Source organism: Salmo trutta, chromosome 16 (assembly GCF_901001165.1).
Source record: "Salmo trutta chromosome 16, fSalTru1.1, whole genome shotgun sequence".
Classification (NCBI taxonomy): domain Eukaryota; kingdom Metazoa; phylum Chordata; class Actinopteri; order Salmoniformes; family Salmonidae; genus Salmo; species Salmo trutta.
The window spans coordinates 3,696,277-3,716,392 of NC_042972.1; the positions used below are offsets into that span (position 1 = coordinate 3,696,277).

Sequence of the window (20,116 nt, forward strand, 5' to 3'; positions counted from 1 at the left end):
AGGGGTATTGTTATGGTCCAATGGCTTTACTCCTATATATTGGCATGGCATATGTCCTATGTGCCAAAAGGTGTCTAGACGCAATTACGCATTTGGAGATTCTAATAGACTAGGTTTCCCCCCCTCCTAGGAATCCGACAGGGTTCAGTTAATTCTCATATATATTATTATAGGCCATTTGTTTCTGTCCAAGAGAGAGAGGGATATGATGTCTGAAAGTAAAAACCTTTCCCATGCTATATGTTACGTCCTTAACTGTTGCCCAGCTCCTCCTCCTACAGTGACATGCCTACTGTCTGCAAGCCCGTTTTAGTTCAGCCTGCTTGTCACAGCGGTTACTGGAAATGACACACGGGAGGCGGTCGAATAGCAAACATGTTAAAAACATGTGCTATAGCTGCGATTCATCCGGAATCCACATTTTTCATCAGATTTATATAATAACGCGATATAGGTCATTTTTCATGAATTAAAGGACCGATAAAAGACCGCAGTGTCAAATGGACGTCGACGGTATGTGAATGAATCCAGCATAATTTCTAGCCAACGGACTGAAATAAAAAACAACATATCCTTCATGTGTTCTAGTCTGGTGGTGTGTTCATTCCGTCTAGCAGCCTTTGCGAGCAGCGTTGCTGCTGTATCGGTGGACGAAAGTGTTCAGAGAGGACTCGGTTCTGTCCTTATCCACAGCAGTAGAAGTTTAGCGCCGTGATTTTGTATCCCCCCCCCCCTGCTCCCTCATGTTACTGCAAAGATCCATCTCCACATTTCCCTCATGAAAATTCATCTTTGGAACGGTACCCGGGACGTGACAGAGATGATGGCGAGTAAAAGTGTAGAATGGCTTCAAGAAGAACTTGAGTCCGGGCTCGGGTTGAGCTCACTACTGCTGTTGGACTGCCGATCTCACGAACTCTACGAATCGTCGCACATTGAATCCGCCATCAACCTGACGATTCCCGGTTTGATGCTGCGGAGACTGAAGAAAGGGAATCTACCGATCCGGTCCATCATCCCCAACAACGAGGATAAGGAGAAATTCGTGAAGCGATGCAAGACAGACATGGTTGTTCTGTATGACGAGGCTACTACGGACTGGCAGGAGACCGGTGTGGCGAGCTCTGTTCTCGGTTTGCTTCTGCAAAAACTCCGAGATGAAGGTTGTAAGGCTTTCTACCTGGAAGGTGAGAATGAACTTATTTTCATCTTTTTTTTGTTATGTTCTCGTATTATTTTATTTTCTGTTTTCTAGTACATTTTCAACGTCTAAAGACTAGGCTACTTGTCAACAACAACACAAACAAATGGACTATAGGATCATTTCTATTCCCTCCGTGTCGGAGTTTGGAGACTAGTTAGACTACTCGTCTAATGAAACAGTTACACAAATGGACTACAGCGGGAAGTTACATTGTGGCTAAGTGAAGGCAGCGGAATGCAACTATGTATCCGTTCGTTTCCCTCTCGCTGCCATGTTATTATCGACTATGGAGTGGCTATTTGCCTGTATTCTGTATCATATTCAAGTTTTAAAATGTGTTTTTTTGTCTAAATGAAAAGGTCAACGGAAGGCAGCCACGGTTCCTATGTAATAATGTGTAAAAAAATAAATAAATAAAGACTTGTATTTTCCTCAAGTGCTTCAAGATAATGAAACCAATAATATTTATCTCGATTTTTATTCCCCTTTCACGAATTCTATAAATAATAAGCAGTCGTGAAAATAACTTATTCTATTGTCAAATATTCGCTTATTTCCCACACCGTGACAGTAGTAAGAATCATAGTGTTTCAACCCCATTTTCGATTGTTAATGTAATAGAGTATATATGTTATATTCAATATTTGAGGGTTTTAACTTTGTAAGAATGTTGGACTAAACACAAATGTTTTCAATTAATGTTCTAAAATGGCTCCGCCGTGTTGTCAAGTGCTTCTTCAGGAAAAGACGTGCATTTCATGAATGAAGAGAACAGAAACTATTTATTCTGTGTGTGCTGTCTGAAACTAGTCTGGGCTATATATATATATAAAAAACGAGTATTTATACCACACAATCAACACCATTCTTGCCATAGGCCTATTCATGTCTTATCTCATGTCTATAGGAAACCAATAGTACTTGAGGAAAAAATATTCCAAACATCTTTCAGATTTCACTTGTCTGATATTCAGGAAGCACTTCTTCTACACGGTGTTTCTGAGGCTAACTACTAATGTAACATGTCTCAGCACCAGTAACAGATGTGAATGTACTTTGTATATAACTGTCTTGCGTTGTGTATTTTAAAGAAAGGACTGTCCAGCCAGCGGCCCTGGTTGACTGGTGTTTATTCTGACCAGAAACACATGGAAGAACATTAGATGTGCTGGACAACATTATGTTGACGGCTCTACATTCTGGATTAGTCGCTTGAATGTCAATATCAGACTAGATCTTTTTTATAATCAAACATTCTCGACAATAACAAAAACTGTACAAAATACAATACATGTAAGTATATTAGCAAGACACCAGTATGTTGATGGCTGTAAATTCGTGTTTCTTCCGTTAGTATGGAAATAACTGAATTAGCAGGGAGCTAATTTGACAATTACAAATAGAGCATGCTAGCTAACTCCCTCTTATAGCAATAACATCTATAAGCACATCCCAGGATGTCCCCAATATCTAACAGGTACCGTACACACACACACACACATATATACACACCAGGACATGTACACAGTCAACTCTTACACATTGTAAATATGAAAATAGAATACAGTATTTCAGAACATGACCTAAGGCTTGCATAGAAATATCAAACTGAAGAATTGACGTTCGCGATCTCCCCCTATCTGCAAACACGACCAATGGCATAACACCTTATTGATATGTAAATTCAACCAACCAATTGGAATACATAAAACATCGAATACATATTTCTGCAGTGGCAAGTAGAAACATAACCAACCCTGTTACAGTAGGCTATAGAGATAAGACCTACTATAACCTATTTATATTACAACTGACCCTGGGTTTATAAGCGCTGATATAGACTCTGACGTTGCGGCACAGTCCGATAGCTCGCTGGACTTCGGGCTAGAAGGTCGACGGTTCGAGACCTGCTCCCTGCTGTTTCATTACAATAATATTACAGAATCATTACAATCCTGACCATAGGCCATTATTGGCTTATCTTGTCACTATGAAAATTGTAATAGTTGTGAGAAATATTCCATGGGCTCACTGTCATCTGTCATTCACTAAAAGTCCACACATAACACTTTATGTCACTTAGATCAGATCAGCGGTAAGCTACTGTACACATAACCACAGGAAGTTGGACCCCCTTCCCCCCCTCAAAAAAACATGTTTTATAGAAAACGTATTTTTCACTAAAGTAATGCACTAGGCCTTTACTGGTATTATATTTGCGGATCTTACAGCTGTCTGTAGCACGGGCAACAACAACAAAAATTCAGCATTTTTATTGAAGGAGTGGAAACATGGGATGTACAGTATTCACATTAACAAAACATCAGTGTATGAGATGGGTTTATTATTGTGTTATAGGATGTAATGTGATAGTATATCACTATACATTTATTTTACCAAGTAAAATAGTAAGTAGACCATTTCCTGTTCCTGTCTGGCACATATACATCATATCTGTTTTTTTGATTTGCCAAAGTGTATTTTTATTTCACTACTTTGAATAGGTATATGCTGTGTACACACACACAACTTTTTTATTTTTTATTGAACCTTTATTTAACTAGGAAAGTCAGTTAAGAACAAATTCTTATTTACAATGATGTCCTACCAAAAGACAAAAGGCCTCCTGCGGGGACGGGGGCTTGGGATTAAAAAAAATACAATATAAATATAGGACAAAACACACATCACAACAAGAGAGACAACACAACAACACTGCATAAAGAGAGACCTAAGACAATAACATAGCAAGGCGGCAACACATGACAACACAGCATGGTAGCAACACAACATGACAACAAGAACATCTCAAATCTCAGTACTGATAGAGTAGATGAAATGAAAAGTTTACACGACCTTTCATCACTCAGAGATGACTTTCACATTGGACAATAAAGTTGTATTCTATGCTCCCAATTTCATTTCTCTATATTGTACTTTTTGAAGCAGGTGAAATGACAACATGTAGCACAATCTTTCTCATATTGTGATTCCGACCCAGCTCTGTATTGCTATGTTGTCAGGGGTTCTATTTGAGTCTACTGTACTCTACTCTATTCTATTCATCTCCATTCTACTCTACTCAAATCAAATCAAATTTATTTATATAGCCCTTCGTACATCAGCTGAAATCTCAAAGTGCTGTACAGAAACCCAGCCTAAAACCCCAAACAGCAAGCAATGCATGTGAAAGAAGCACGGTGGCTGGGAAAAACTCCCTAGGAAAAACTCCTGAGAAAGGCCAAAAACCTAGGAAGAAACCTAGAGAGGAACCAGGCTATGAGGGGTGGCCAGTCCTCTTCTGGCTGTGTCGGGTGGATATTATAACAGAACATGGTCAAGATGTTAAAATGTTCGTAAATGACCAGCATGGTCAAATAATAATAATCATAGTAGTTGTCGAGGGTGCAACAAGCACGTCCGGTGAACAGGTCAGGGTTCCGTAGCCGCAGGCAGAACAGTTGAAACTGGAGCAGCAGCATGGCCAGGTGGACTGGGGACAGCAAGGAGTCATCATGCCAGGTAGTCCTGAGGCATGGTCCTAGGGCTCAGGTCCTCCGAGAGAAAGAAAGAAAGAGAGAAAGAGAGAATTAGAGAGAGCATATTTACATTCACACAGGACACCGGATAAGACAAGAGAATACTCCAGATGTAACAGACTGACCCTAGCCCCCCGACACATAAACTACTGCAGCATAAATACTGGAGGCTGAGACAGGAGGGATCAGAAGACACTGTGGCCCCATCCGATGATACCCCCGGACAGGGCCAAACAGGCAGGATATAACCCCACCCACTTTGCCAAAGCACAGCCCCCACACCACTAGAGGGATATCTACAACCACCAACTTACCGTCCGAAGACAAGGCCGAGTATAGCCCACAAAGATCTCCGCCACGGCACAACCCAAGGGGGGGGCGCCAACCCAGACAGGAAGACCACGTCAGTGGCTCAACCTACTCAAGTGACGCACCCCTCCCATGGACGGCATGGAAGAACACCAGTAAGTCAGTGACTCAGCCCCTGTAAAAGGGTTAGAGGCAGAGAATCCCAGTGGGAAGAGGGGAACCGACAAGGCAGAGACAGCAAGGGCGGTTCGTTGCTCCAGCCTTTCCGTTCACCTTCACACTCCTGGGCCAGACTATACTTAATCATAGGACCTACTGAAGAGATAAGTCTTCAGTAAAGACTTAAAGGTTGAGACTGAGTCTGCGTCTCTCACATGGGTAGGCAGACCATTCCATAAAAATGGTGCTCTATAGGAGAAAGCCCTACCTCCAGCCGTTTGCTTAGAAATTCTAGGGACAATTAGGAGGCCTGCGTCTTGTGACCGTAGCGTACGTGTAGGTATGTACGGCAGGACCAAATCGGAAAGATAGGTAGGAGCAAGCCCATGTAATGCTTTGTAGGTTAGCAGTAAAACCTTGAAATCAGCCCTTGCCTTAACAGGAAGCCAGTGTAGGGAGGCTAGCACTGGAGTAATATGATCACATTTTTTGGTTCTAGTCAGGATTCTAGCAGCCGTATTTAGCACTAACTGAAGTTTATTTAGTGCTTTATCCGGGTAGCCGGAAAGTAGAGCATTGCAGTAGTCCAGCCTAGAAGTAACAAAAGCATGGATTAATTTTTCTGCGTCATTTTTGGACAGAAAGTTTCTGATTTTTGCAATGTTACGTAGATGGAAAAAAGCTGTCCTTGAAGCAGTCTTGATATGTTCTTCAAAAGAGAGATCAGGGTCCAGAGTAACGCCGAGGTCCTTCACAGTTTTATTTGAGACGACTGTACAACCATCCAGATTAATTGTCAGATTCAACAGAAGATCTCTTTGTTTCTTGGGACCTAGGACAAGCATCTCTGTTTTGTCCGAGTTTAAAAGTAGAACATTTGCAGCCATCCACTTCCTTATGTCTGAAACACAGGCTTCTAGCGAGGGCAATTTTGGGGCTTCACCATGTTTCATTGAAATGTACAGCTGTGTGTCGTCCGCATAGCAGTGAAATTTAACATTATGTTTTCGAATGACATCCCCAAGAGGTAAAATATAGAGTGAAAACAATAGTGGTCCTAGAACGGAACCTTGAGGAACACCGAAATTTACAATTGATTTGTCAGAGGACGAACCATTCACAGAGACAAACTGATATCTTTCCGACAGATAAGATCTAAACCAGGCCAGAACTTGTCCATGTAGACCAATTTGGGTTTCCAATCTCTCCAAAAGAATGTGGTGATCGATGGTATCAAAAGCGGCACTAAGATCTAGGAGCATGAGGACAGATGCAGAGCCTCGGTCTGACGTCATTAAAAGGTCATTTACCACCTTCACAAGTGCAGTCTCAGTGCTATGATGGGGTCTAAAACCAGACTGAAGCGTTTCGTATACATTGTTTGTCTTCAGGAAGGCAGTGAGTTGCTGCGCAACAACTTTTTCTAAAATTTTTGAGAGGAATGGAAGATTCGATATAGGCTGATAGTTTTTTATAATTTCTGGGTCAAGATTCGGCTTTTTCAAGAGAGGCTTTATTACTGCCACTTTTAGTGAGCTTGGTACACATCCGGTGGATAGAGAGCCGTTTATTATGTTCAACATAGGAGGGCCAAGCACAGGAAGCAGCTCTTTCAGTAGTTTAGTTGGAATAGGGTCCAGTATGCAGCTTGAGGGTTTGGAGGCCATGATTATTTTCATCATTATGTCAAGAGATATAGTACTAAAACACTTTAGTATCTCCCTTGATCCTAGGTCCTGGCAGAGTTGTGCAGACTCAGGACAATGGAGCCCTGGAGGAATACCCAGATTTAAAGAGGAGTCCGTAATTTGCTTTCTAATGATCATGATCTTTTCCTCAAAGAAGTTCATAAATGTATTACTGCTGAAGTGAAAGCCATCCTCCATTTGCGAATGCTGCTTTTTAGTTAACTTTGCGACAGTGTCAAAAAGAAATTTCGGATTGTTCTTATTTTCCTCAATTAAGTTGGAAAAATAGGATGATCGTGCAGCAGTGAGGGCTCTTCGAAACTGCACGGTACTGTCTTTCCAAGCTAGTCGGAAGACTTCCAGTTTAGTGTGGCGCCATTTCCGTTCCAATTTTCTGGAAGCTTGCTTCAGAGCTCGTGTGTTTTCTGTATACCAGGGAGCTAGTTTCTTATGACAGATGTTTTTAATTTTTAGGGGTGCAACTGCATCTAGGGTATTGCGCACGGTTAAATTGAGTTCCTCGGTTAGGTGGTTAACTGATTCTTGTCCTCTGACGTCCTTGGGTAGGCAGAGGGAGTCTGGAAGGGCATCAAGGAATCTTTGGGTTGTCTGAGAATTTATAGCACGACTTTTAATCTTCCTTGGTTGGGGTCTGAGCAGATTATTTGTTGCAATTGTAAACGCAATAAAATGGTGGTCCGATAATCCAGGATTATGAGGAAAAACATTAAGATCCACAACATTTATTCCATGGGACAAAACTAGGTCCAGAGTATGACTGTGGCAGTGAGTAGGTCCAGAGACATGTTGGACAAAACCCACTGAGTCGATGATGGCTCCGAAAGCCTTTTGGAGTGGGTCTGTGGACTTTTCCATGTGAATGTTAAAGTCACCAAAAATTAGAATATTATCTGCTATGACTACAAGATCCGATAGGAATTCAGGGAACTCAGTAAGGAACACTGCATATGGCCCAGGAGACCTGTAAACAGTAGCTATAAAAAGTGATTGAGTAGGCTGCATAGATTTCATGACTAGAAGCTCAAAAGACGAAAACGTCATTGTTTTTTTTTTTGTAAATTGAAATTTGCTATCGTAAATGTTAGCAACACCTCCGCCTTTGCCGGATGCACGGGGGGTATGGTCACTAGTGTAACCAGGGGGTGAGGCCTCATTTAACACAGTAAAGTCATCAGGCTTAAGCCATGTTTCAGTCAGGCCAATCACATCAAGATTATGATCAGTGATTAGTTCATTGACTATAACTGCCTTGGAAGTGAGGGATCTAACATTAAGTAACCCAATTTTGAGATGTGAAGTATCACAATCTCTTTCAATAATGGCAGGAATGGAGGAGGTCTTTATACTAGTAAGATTACTGAAGCGAACACCGCCATTTTTAATTTTGCCCAACCTAGATCGAGGCGCAGACACGGTCTCAATGGGGAAAGCAGAGCTGACTACGCTAACTGTGCTAGTGGCAGACTCCACTAAGCTGGCAGGCTGGCTAACAGCCTGTTGCCTGGCCTGCACCCTATTTCATTGTGGAGCTAGAGGAGTTAGAGCCCTGTCTATGTTCGTAGATAAGATGAGAGCACCCCTCCAGCTAGGATGGAGTCCGTCACTCCTCAGCAGTCCAGGCTTGGTCCTGTTTGTGGGTGAATCCCAGAAAGAGGGCCAGTTATCTACAAATTCTATCTTTTGGGAGGGGCAGAAAACAGTTTTCATCCAGCGATTGAGTTGTGAGACTCTGCTGTAGAGCTCATCACTCCCCCTAACTGGGAGGGGGCCAGAGACAATTAATCGATGCCGACACATCTTTCTAGCTGATTTACATGCTGAAGCTATGTTGCGCTTGGTGACCTCTGACTGTTTCATCCTAACATCGTTGGTGCCGACGTGGATAACAATATCTCTATACTCTCTACACTCGCCAGTTTTAGCTTTAGCCAGCACCGTCTTTAGATTAGCCTTAACGTCGGTAGCCCTGCCCCCTGGTAAACAGTGTATGATCGCTGGATGATTAGTTTTAAGTCTAATACTGCGGGTAATGGAGTCGCCAATGACTAGGGTTTTCAATTTGTCAGAGCTAATGGTGGGAGCCGTCGGCGTCTCAGACCCCACAACGGGAGGAGCAGAGACCAGAGAAGTCTCGGCCTCCGACTCCGACTCGCTTAACGGGGAGAACCGGTTGAAAGTTTCTGTCGGCTGAATAAGCGACACCGGTTGAGCATTCCTACAGCGTTTCCCTCCAGACGCCATGAGAAAGATGTCCGGCTGCGGGGACCGTGCGAGGGGGTTTATACTAACGTTACTATCTGTACTTGCTGGTGGCACAGACGCTGTTTCATCCTTTCCTACACTGAAATTACCCTTGCCTAACGATTGCGTCTGAAGCTGGGCTTGCAGCACAGCTATCCTTGCCGTAAGGCGATCGTTCTCCTGTATATTATGAGTACAACGACTGCAATTAGAAGGCATCATGTTAATGTTACTTAGCTTCGGCTGTTTGAAGTCCTGACGAACCATGTCCAGATAAAACCTCCGGGGTAGGAAAGTTGAATGAAAAAAAAAAGTTGAGTGAGGGAAAAAGTAAAAATATACGGTAATGAAAAAGTAAAAACCGTCAGGTAGCAAAGTAAAAACGGCAACAAAAACGCACAGCAGCGTAAACAAGTCTGCAAGTTGTGACCGGAAACACCCGTACTTCCCGTGGCTAATCAGGACTACAAATCCTAACTCGGCACAAACAGGGGTACTCTACTCTACTCTACTCTACTCTACTCTACTCTACTCTACTCTGTTCTATTATATTCTATTATACTCAATTCTACTGTATTCTACTCCGTTCTGTTCTACTCTACTATATTCTACTCTATTCTACTATATTCTATTCTATTCTACTATATTCTACTCTATTCTACTATATTCTATTCTATTCTACTATATTCTATTCTATTCTACTATATTCTATTCTACTATATTCTATTCTACTATACTCTACTCTATTCTACTATATTCTATTCTATTCTACAATATTATATTCTATTCTACTATATTCTACTCTATTCTACTATATTCTATTCTACTCTACTATATTCTATTCTATTCTACTATATTCTACTATATTCTACTATATTCTATTATATTCTACTCTATTCTATTCTATTCTATTCTACTATATTCTATTCTATTCTACTCTATTCTATTCTATTCTACTATACTCTACTCTATTCTACTATATTCTATTCTATTCTACTATATTATATTATATTCTACTATATTCTACTCTATTCTACTATATTCTATTCTACTATATTATATTATATTCTACTATATTCTACTCTATTCTACTATATTCTATTCGACTCTACTATATTCTACTCTATTCTACTATATTCTACTCTATTCTACTCTACTATATTCTATTCTATTCTACTATATTCTATTCTGTTCTACTATATTCTATTCTATTCTACTCTACTCTATTCTATTCTATTCTACTCTATTCTATTCTACTATATTCTATTCTACTATATTCTATTCTACTCTACTATATTCTATTATATTCTACTATATTCTATTCTATTCTATTCTACTATATTCTATTCAATTCTACTATATTCTATTCTATTCTACTATATTCTATTCTATTCTACTATATTCTATTCTATTCTACTATATTCTACTCTATTCTACTATATTCTACTCTATTCTACTATATTCTATTCTACTATATTCTATTCTATTCTACTATATTCTATTCTATTCTACTATATTCTATTCTACTCTATTCTACTATATTCTATTCTATTCTACAATATTCTATTCTATTCTACTATATTCTATTATATTCTACTATATTCTATTCAATTCTACTATATTCTATTCTACTATATTCTATTCTACTCTACTATATTCTACTATATTCTATTCTACTATATTCTATTCTATTCTACTATATTCTATTCTACTCTACTATATTCTATTCTATTCTACTATATTCTATTCTATTCTACTATATTCTATTCTATTCTACTATATTCTATTCTACTATATTCTATTCTATTCTACTCTACTATATTCTATTCTACTCTACTATATTCTATTCTATTCTACTATATTCTACTCTATTCTACTCTATTCTACTATATTCTACTCTATTCTACTATATTCTATTCTATTCTACTATGTTCTATTCTACTCTACTATATTCTATTCTATTCTACTATATTCTATTCTATTCTACTCTATTCTATTCTACTATATTCTATTCTATTCTACTATATTCTATTCTATTCTACTATATTCTATTCTACTATATTCTATTCTACTATATTCAATTCTACTATATTCTATTCTACTATATTCTATTCTACTCTACTATATTCTATTCTATTCTACTATATTCTACTCTATTCTATTCTACTATATTCTATTCTGTTCTACTATATTCTACTCTTTTCTACTATATTCTATTCTATTCTACTATATTCTATTCTACTCTACTATATTCTATTCTATTCTACTATATTCTATTCTACTCTACTATATTCTATTCTACTCTACTATATTCTACTCTATTCTACTCTACTATATTCTATTCTATTCTACTATATTCTATTCTATTCTACTATATTCTATTCTATTCTACTATATTCTATTCTACTATATTATATTCTATTCTACTATATTCTATTCTACTATATTCAATTCTACTGTATTCTACTCCGTTCTGTTCTACTCTACTATATTCTACTCTATTCTACTCTACTATATTCTATTCTATTCTACTATATTCTATTCTACTCTATTCTATTCTACTATATTCTATTCTATTCTATTCTACTATATTCTATTCTATTCTACTATATTCTATTCTATTCTACTATATTCTATTCTACTATATTCTATTCTATTCTATTCTACTATATTCTATTCTATTCTACTATATTCTATTCTATTCTACTATATTCTATTCTACTATATTCTATTCTATTCTACTATATTCTATTCTACTCTACTATATTCTATTCTATTCTACTATATTCTATTCTATTCTACTATATTCTATTCTATTCTACTCTATTCTATTCTACTATATTCTATTCTATTCTACTCTATTCTATTCTACTATATTCTATTCTATTCTACTATATTCTATTCTATTCTACTATATTCTATTCTATTCTACTATATTCTATTCTATTCTACTATATTCTATTCTATTCTATTCTACTATATTCTATTCAATTCTACTATATTCTATTCTATTCTACTATATTCTATTCTATTCTATTCTACTATATTATATTCTATTCTACTATATTCTACTCTATTCTACTGTATTCTATTCTACTCTATTCTATTCTTATATTTGCATTCTGATCCATCTATGTATTGTTGTTGTTTCCAGGACAATAGTTATATTGTATTTTACTCTACTATATTCTATTTTATTCTTATTAGTCTCTGTTGTTGTTTCCAGGTGGCTTCAACAAGTTCCAGACCGAGTACCCTGAGCACTGTGAGACCAACCTGGACTGTTCCTGCCCCAGCAGCTCCCCGCCGGCCTCCGTCCTGGGTCTGGGCGGGCTGAGGATCAGCTCTGACTGTTCTGATGGGGAGTCATCGGACAGGGAACCGGTCAGCGCCACCGAGTCCGAGGGCAGCCCTCTTCCCAACAACCAGCCTGCTTTCCCGGTCCAGATCTTACCGTACCTCTACCTGGGCTGTGCAAAAGACTCCACCAACCTGGACGTCCTGGGGAAGTACAACATCAAGTACATCCTCAACGTCACGCCCAACCTGCCCAACATGTTTGAACATGACGGAGACTTCAAGTACAAACAGATCCCCATCTCCGATCACTGGAGCCAAAATCTCTCACAGTTTTTCCCAGAGGCCATTTCTTTCATTGGTGAGTATAAGCGGCCTCATTTGGATGCTTTTACAGATCAGTTGGAGTTTACTGTCTTTTACAGATCAGTTGGAGTTTAATGTCTTATTTTTCAATTTTTTTTATTTCACCTTTATTTTTTATTTATTTCACCTTTATTTAACCAGGTAGGCCAGTTGAGAACAAGTTCTCATTTACAACTGCGACCTGGCCAAGAATAAAGCAAAGCAGTTCGACACAAACAACACAGAGTCACACATGGGATAAACAAACGTACAGTCAATAATACAATAGAAAAGTCTATGTACAGTGTGTGCAAATGAAGTAAGATTAGGGAGGTAAGGCAATAAATAGGCCATGGTGGCGAAATAATTACAATTCAGCAATTAAACACTGGAATGGTAGATGTCCAGAAGATGAATGTGCAAGTAGAGATACTGGGGTGCAAAGGAGCAAAAAAACAAAAAAACAATATGGGGATGAGGTAGTTGGGCGGGCTATTTACAGATGGGCTGTGTACAGGTGCAATAATCAGTAAGCTGCTCTGACAGCTGATGCTTAAAGTTAGTGAGGGAGATATAAGACTCCAGCTTGAGTGATTTTTGCAATTCGTTCCAGTCATTGGCAGCAGAGAACTGGAAGGAAAGGCAGCCAAAGGAGGTGTTGGCTTTGGGGATGACCAGTGAAATATACCTGCTGGAGCACGTGCTACGTGTGGGTGCTGCTATGGAGACCAGTGAGCTGAGATAAGGCAGAGCTTTACCTAGCAAAGACTTATAGATGACCTGGAGCCAGTGGGTTTGGCGACGTATATGAAGCGAGGGCCAGCCAACGAGAATCTTTTACAGATCAGTTGGAGTTTACTGTCTTTACAGATAATTTGGAGTTTACAGTCTTTACAGATCATTTGGAGTTTACAGTCTTTTACAGATCATTTGGAGTTTACAGTCTTTTACAGATCAGTTGGAGTTTACTGTCTTTACAGATCAGTTGGAGTTTACTGTCTTTACAGATCATTTGGAGTTTACAGTCTTTTACAGATCATTTGGAGTTTACAGTCTTTTACAGATCAGTTGGAGTTTACTGTCTTTACAGATCAGTTGGAGTTTACTGTCTTTTACAGATCAGATGTGAGTTTACAGTATTTTTAAAGTCTTGTTTTGGGATGTTCGTTTTTGTAACATCTCATGAACCCATCTCATATTTGATTCATCAGAGAACCATGGTCGTGTTTAAACTTGACACTTACATGTGACTTCTGCTATCAGAATACAAAAAAAAAAATGCATTGAAAAGACTGATCTAGATGCACAAAAAGTGACTTTGTGGTCTGATTGTGTTCAGATCTATCTGACCACGTCAACAGGTAGTCAGGAATGCGTTGTGTGTGGATTAGTCCTCAGTCTGGACGTGTTTGCTGGCCTCATAAATGGTAGCAAGTTAGATAACATTTATAAAAAATATGTTTTGTTCGGCTAGAGGTATGCTAACAACGTTTTCCAATCCCTTTAGTATTGCTTGCTGGCTAGTTAGTTACAGTAGTTAGCTGGCTAGTTAGTTACAGTAGTTAGCCGGCTTGTTAGTTGCAGTAGTTAGCTGGCTAGTTAGTTACAGTATTTAGCTGGCTAGTAGGTTACAGTAGTTAGCTGGCTAGTTAGTTACAGTAGTTAGCTGGCCAGTTAGCTACAGTAGTTAGCTGACTAGTTAGCTACTGTAGTTAGCTGGCTAGTAGGTTACAGTAGTTAGCTGGCTAGTTAGTTACAGTAGTTAGCTGGCCAGTTAGTTACAGTAGTTAGCTGGCTAGTTAGTTACCGTAGTTAGCTGGCTAGTAGGTTACAGTAGTTAGCTGGCTAGTAGGTTACAGTAGTTAGCTGGCTAGTTAGTTACAGTAGTTAGCTGGTCAGTTAGCTACAGTAGTTAGCTGGCTAGTTAGCTACTGTAGTTAGCTGGCTAGTAGGTTACAGTAGTTAGCTGGCTAGTTAGTTACAGTAGTTAGCTGGCCAGTTAGCTACAGTAGTTAGCTGACTAGTTAGCTACTGTAGTTAGCTGGCTAGTAGGTTACAGTAGTTAGCTGGCTAGTTAGTTACAGTAGTTAGCTGGCCAGTTAGTTACCGTAGTTAGCTGGCTAGTTAGTTACCGTAGTTAGCTGGCTAGTAGGTTACAGTAGTTAGCTGGCTAGTAGGTTACAGTAGTTAGCTGGCTAGTTAGTTACAGTAGTTAGCTGGCCAGTTAGTTACCGTAGTTAGCCGGCTTGTTAGTTACCGTAGTTAGCTGGCTAGTAGGTTACAGTAGTTAGCTGGCTAGTTAGTTACAGTAGTTAGCTGGTCAGTTAGCTACAGTAGTTAGCCGGCTTGTTAGTTGCAGTAGTTAGCTGGCTAGTTAGTTACAGTAGTTAGCTGGCTAGTAGGTTACAGTAGTTAGCTGGCTAGTTAGTTACAGTAGTTAGCTGGCCAGTTAGCTACAGTAGTTAGCTGACTAGTTAGCTACTGTAGTTAGCTGGCTAGTAGGTTACAGTAGTTAGCTGGCTAGTTAGTTACAGTAGTTAGCTGGCCAGTTAGTTACCGTAGTTAGCTGGCTAGTTAGTTACCGTAGTTAGCTGGCTAGTAGGTTACAGTAGTTAGCTGGCTAGTAGGTTACAGTAGTTAGCTGGCTAGTTAGTTACAGTAGTTAGCTGGTCAGTTAGCTACAGTAGTTAGCTGGCTAGTTAGTTATAGTAGTTAGCTACTGCCATCAGTTGTGGTGTCATTATCATATTTTGCCTATTCCACCGTTTGTAGAATAGACACTGGCATTTGAATATAGCGCTGGAAAAGGGAAACAGGACACACTGTGGACACCGTAGACACATTTAATGTAGGTGAAGACGCATGACGTGTTCAGAACTCTAAGATCAGAATGCTAAAGCTGAATGAACTGTCAAGTGTAGACAGGGCCTGTGTGTCCTAGCTGTCATTTCACCAACATTCAGGTTATACAACTATTAATATAACACTAAATTAGGCATCAATAGATTAATCAAAAGTTTATTGTGCCTCATATCTATTGAAGGATGAGTCAAACAAGTTGTCTTATTGCTTATTTGATTTGATTTATTAAGTACAATAAAAAATATATATTTTAGCTTAAAACATATAGATTTATACATTTATTATTATATCAGCAACTTAAGCTAACTAGCCCTATCGCAGATGCAAAAAAACATTGCTTTACCCTCCAAGGAACAAAACGTTGCTTTACCCTCTAAGGAACAAAACGTTGCTTTACCCTCCAAGGAACAAAACGTTGCTTTACCCTCCAAGGAACAAAACGTTGCTTTACCCTCCAAGGAACAAAACATTGCTTTACCCTCCAAGGAACAAAACGTTGCTTTACCCTCCAAGGAACAAAACGTTGCTTTACCCTCCAAGGAACAATATTGAACTCTGGGTTGATTTATCTCTTCTGAGCGGTTTGTGGTATTTCCTGCTACACGCCTCATTTCACACCATGAAAGAGTCATGACTTGATCTGAGTCATTGGCGGAGATTATATTATTATCAAATCACAGTGGGCCTTTTTTAATTAACTCATCAAAAGTTGGCCTTACAGGTTTCTAGCACACTCATTATACTACAGAAGGGAATCTGTGAATGAAGTAGGCCAGGTCATCTTGAAAACCATTGTGAAGACTTGTTTTTTTTTTAATGATGACTGTTATGCTCCACTGTTTGGTTGATGCCAGCTTCTTTGTCTACTGTAACACAGAGGATGGCAAAGACCTCTTGCTAATGTTGTCTAAGAGTCCACAATAATAAGTCCGTTACCTTATTCCATTACCTTATTCCATTACCTTATTCCATTACCTTATTCCGTTACCTTATTCCATTACCTTATTCCATTACCTTATTCCGTTACCTTATTCCATTACCTTATTCCATTACCTTATTCCATTACCTTATTCCATTACCTTATTCCGTTACCTTATTCCATTACCTTATTCCATTACCTTATTCCATTACCTTATTCCATTACCTTATTCCGTTGCCTTATTCCGTTACCTTATTCCATTACCTTATTCCATTACCTTATTCCGTTATCTTATTCCATTACCTTATTCCATTACCTTATTCCATTACCTTATTCCGTTACCTTATTCCGTTACCTTATTCCGTTACCTTATTCCATTACCTTATTCCATTACCTTATTCCATTACCTTATTCCATTACCTTATTCCGTTACCTTATTCCGTTACCTTATTCCGTTACCTTATTACATTACCTTATTCCGTTACCTTATTCCGTTACCTTATTCCATTACCTTATTCCATTACCTTATTCCATTACCTTATTCCATTACCTTATTCCATTACCTTATTCCGTTACCTTATTCCATTACCTTATTCCGTTACCTTATTCCGTTACCTTATTCCGTTACCTTATTCCATTACCTTATTCCATTACCTTATTCCATTACCTTATTCCATTACCTTATTCCGTTACCTTATTCCGTTACCTTATTCCGTTATCTTATTCCATTTCTGTAATGTGGTTGTCTGGCATGGCTATTAGCCTTCAGTCAGAAGATCAAAAAACCTCAAGAAGGCTGAATGTACAGAACATAATCTCATCAAGGCTCTAATCTCATACATTACTTAACAGACATTATTCCCCAACTTAGTCCTTATGGTTATGTGAATGACTGGTGTTATTCGGTCCCGCTTTAAATGACGTTCATGTTATAAAGCCTTCATAAAGCCGTCATAAGCACTACATACATGTGTTACGAAGCATCTATAACCATATACGTCATGTTGTTTTATAAAGGGTTCATGAATGTGGCAGAACTGTGACATAATCACCAAGGTCAAATGTGACGTAATCCACTATGTCAAATATGATATAAACATGTGCTTTATAAAGGGTGACCTGTTGTGGTGAAGGATTGGAATACGCTCTAAAGTGGAGTCATATTAGTCACATTACAGCGAATCTCATTCCCAGACACTTCCACCCAAATGAAGGTCTGGTGGACCAATGCATCACATTTTGCCTTCATGGGGCCTCCCGATTGGCACAGCGGTCTAAGGCACTGCATCGCAATGCTTGAGGCGTCACTACAGAGCCTGGTTCAATCCCAGGCTGTGTCGCAGCCGGCCGCGACCGGGAGACCGATGAGGCGGCGCACAATTGGCCCAGAGCGTCGTCCAGGTTATGGGAGGGTTTGGCCGGCCGGGACGTCCTTGTCCCATCGCTCTAGCGACTCCATGTGGCGGGCCGGGCTGTGAGCATGCGCGCTGACACGGTCGCTAACTGTACGGTGTTTCCTCCGACACATTGGTGCGGCTGGCTTCCGGGGTTAAGCGAAGCAGTGTGTCAAGAAGCAGTGCGGCTTGGCAGGGTCGTGTTTCAGAGGAGGCATGGCTCTCGACCTTCGCCTCTCCCGAGTCCGTACGGGAGTTGCAGCGATGGGACAAGACTGTAACTACCAATTGGATATCACGTAATTGGGGAGAAAAAGTGTGAAAAAACTAAAAAACTTGGCTTTTAGGTTAGAGGTTAAAATCACATTTTAAGAAGTTAAATTGTGGAAATGGGCAGGGTTTAACCATAATTATGACTTTTTGACTGTGTTAGTAGTGATGATGACAAATCCTTTACTCAGTAAGGTCACTCCTATTGAATTCTATGGTCACTCCCACTAAGGCCAATTTTTTTTTTTTTTTGTCATTTAGCAGACGCTCTTATCCAGAGCGACTTACAGTAGTGAATGCATACATACATTTCATACATTTTTTCTCCGTACTGGTCCCCCGTGGGAATCGAACCCACAACCCTGGCGTTGCAAACACCATGCTCTACCAACTGAGCCACACGGGACTATTTAGAATGGTTGATATCTCAGGCTTATACAGTACCAGTCAAAATTTTGACCACACCTACTCATTCCAGGGGTTTCTTTATTTTTACTACATTGTAGAATAATAGTGAAGACATCAAAACTATGAAATAACACATATGGAGTCATATAGTAACCAAAAAAGTATAGAACAAATCAAAATACATTTTATATTTGAGATTCTTCTAAGTTGCCACTCTTTGCCTTGATGACCACTTTGCAAGCTCTTGGCATTCTCTCAACCAGCTTCATGAGGAATGCTTTTCCAACAGTTTTTAAGGAGTTCCCACAAATGCTGAGCACTTGTTGACTGCTTTTCCTTCACTCTGCGGTCCAACTCATCCCAAGCCATCTCAATTGGGTGGAGGTTGGGTGATTGTGGAGGCCAGGTAATCGATGCAGCACTCCATCACTCTCTTTCTTGGGGTCAAATAGCCCTTACACAGCCTGGAGGTGTGTTGGGTCATTGTCCTGTTGAAAAATAAATGATAGTCCCACTAAGCGCAAACCAGATGGGATGGCGTGTCGCTGTAGAATGCTGTGGTAGCCATGCTGGTTAAGTGTGCCTTGAATTCTAAATAAATCACAGACCGTATCACCAGCAAAGCACCCCCACACCATCACACCTCCTCTTCCATGCTTCACGGTGGGAACCAGACATGCGGAGATCATCCGTTCACCAGCTCTGCATCTCACAAAGACACGGCGGTTGGAACCAAAAATCTCAAATTTGGACTCATCAGACCAAAGGACAGATTTCCGCCGGTCTAATGTCCAATGCTTGTATTTCTTGGCCCAAGCAAGTCTCTTCTTATTATTGGTGTCCTTTAGTAGGGGTTTCTTTGCAGCAATTCAACCATGAAGGCCTGATTCACACAGTCTCCTCTGAACAGTTGATGTTGAGATGTGTCTGTTACTTGAACTTCTCTGAAGCATTTTTTTTGGGCTACAATTTCTGATGGCTGATAACTGTAATGAACTTATCCTCTGTAGCAGAGGGAACTGTGGGTCTTCCTTTCCTGAACTTTAGAATATGTGTCATCCCGCAGCACAGCATTGTGGGGGAAGTTGAGGTCAGGTCCAATATTGACTATGCACCCAAGATGGAAAGAGGTTGTGCAATCCTACTGGTCCCGGGAATTGAATTCAATATCCTGGCATTGCATAGCTCTACCAAGATGAATGACAGGGTTATAAATGATTTGTGAAGCCTCCGTTTAACATGATTCATTGAGGCCTTTACTAAGCGATGCTTATGTCACCCTTTATAAAGCGCCGGTTTGTCATAGTAAGTTATATCACACGGGTTATTCCACATTTATGAAACCTTTTATAAAGCATGACATACGGTTATAGATGATTTGTAACACATTTATGTAGTGTTTATGAAGGCTTTACGAAGCCTTTTTAAGCTGCACGACCATTATGGGTCTCCTTGTTTAT

The 20,116-nt window shown here is 39.6% G+C and overlaps 1 protein-coding gene across 1 annotated transcript in view; it reads left to right on the plus strand.

Moving 5' to 3' along the window:
* Window positions 1-279: 279 nt before the first annotated feature.
* The window catches only part of LOC115149973 (dual specificity protein phosphatase 7), a 28,134-nt gene continuing 8,297 nt past the window's right edge, over window positions 280-20,116 (plus strand). Inside the window, exons 1-2 of the mRNA XM_029692814.1 lie at window positions 280-1,187; window positions 12,388-12,819. Coding sequence (XP_029548674.1) covers window positions 779-1,187; window positions 12,388-12,819 — 841 coding nt within the window. The 5' untranslated portion in view covers window positions 280-778. The remainder of the gene's footprint in view (window positions 1,188-12,387; window positions 12,820-20,116) is intronic.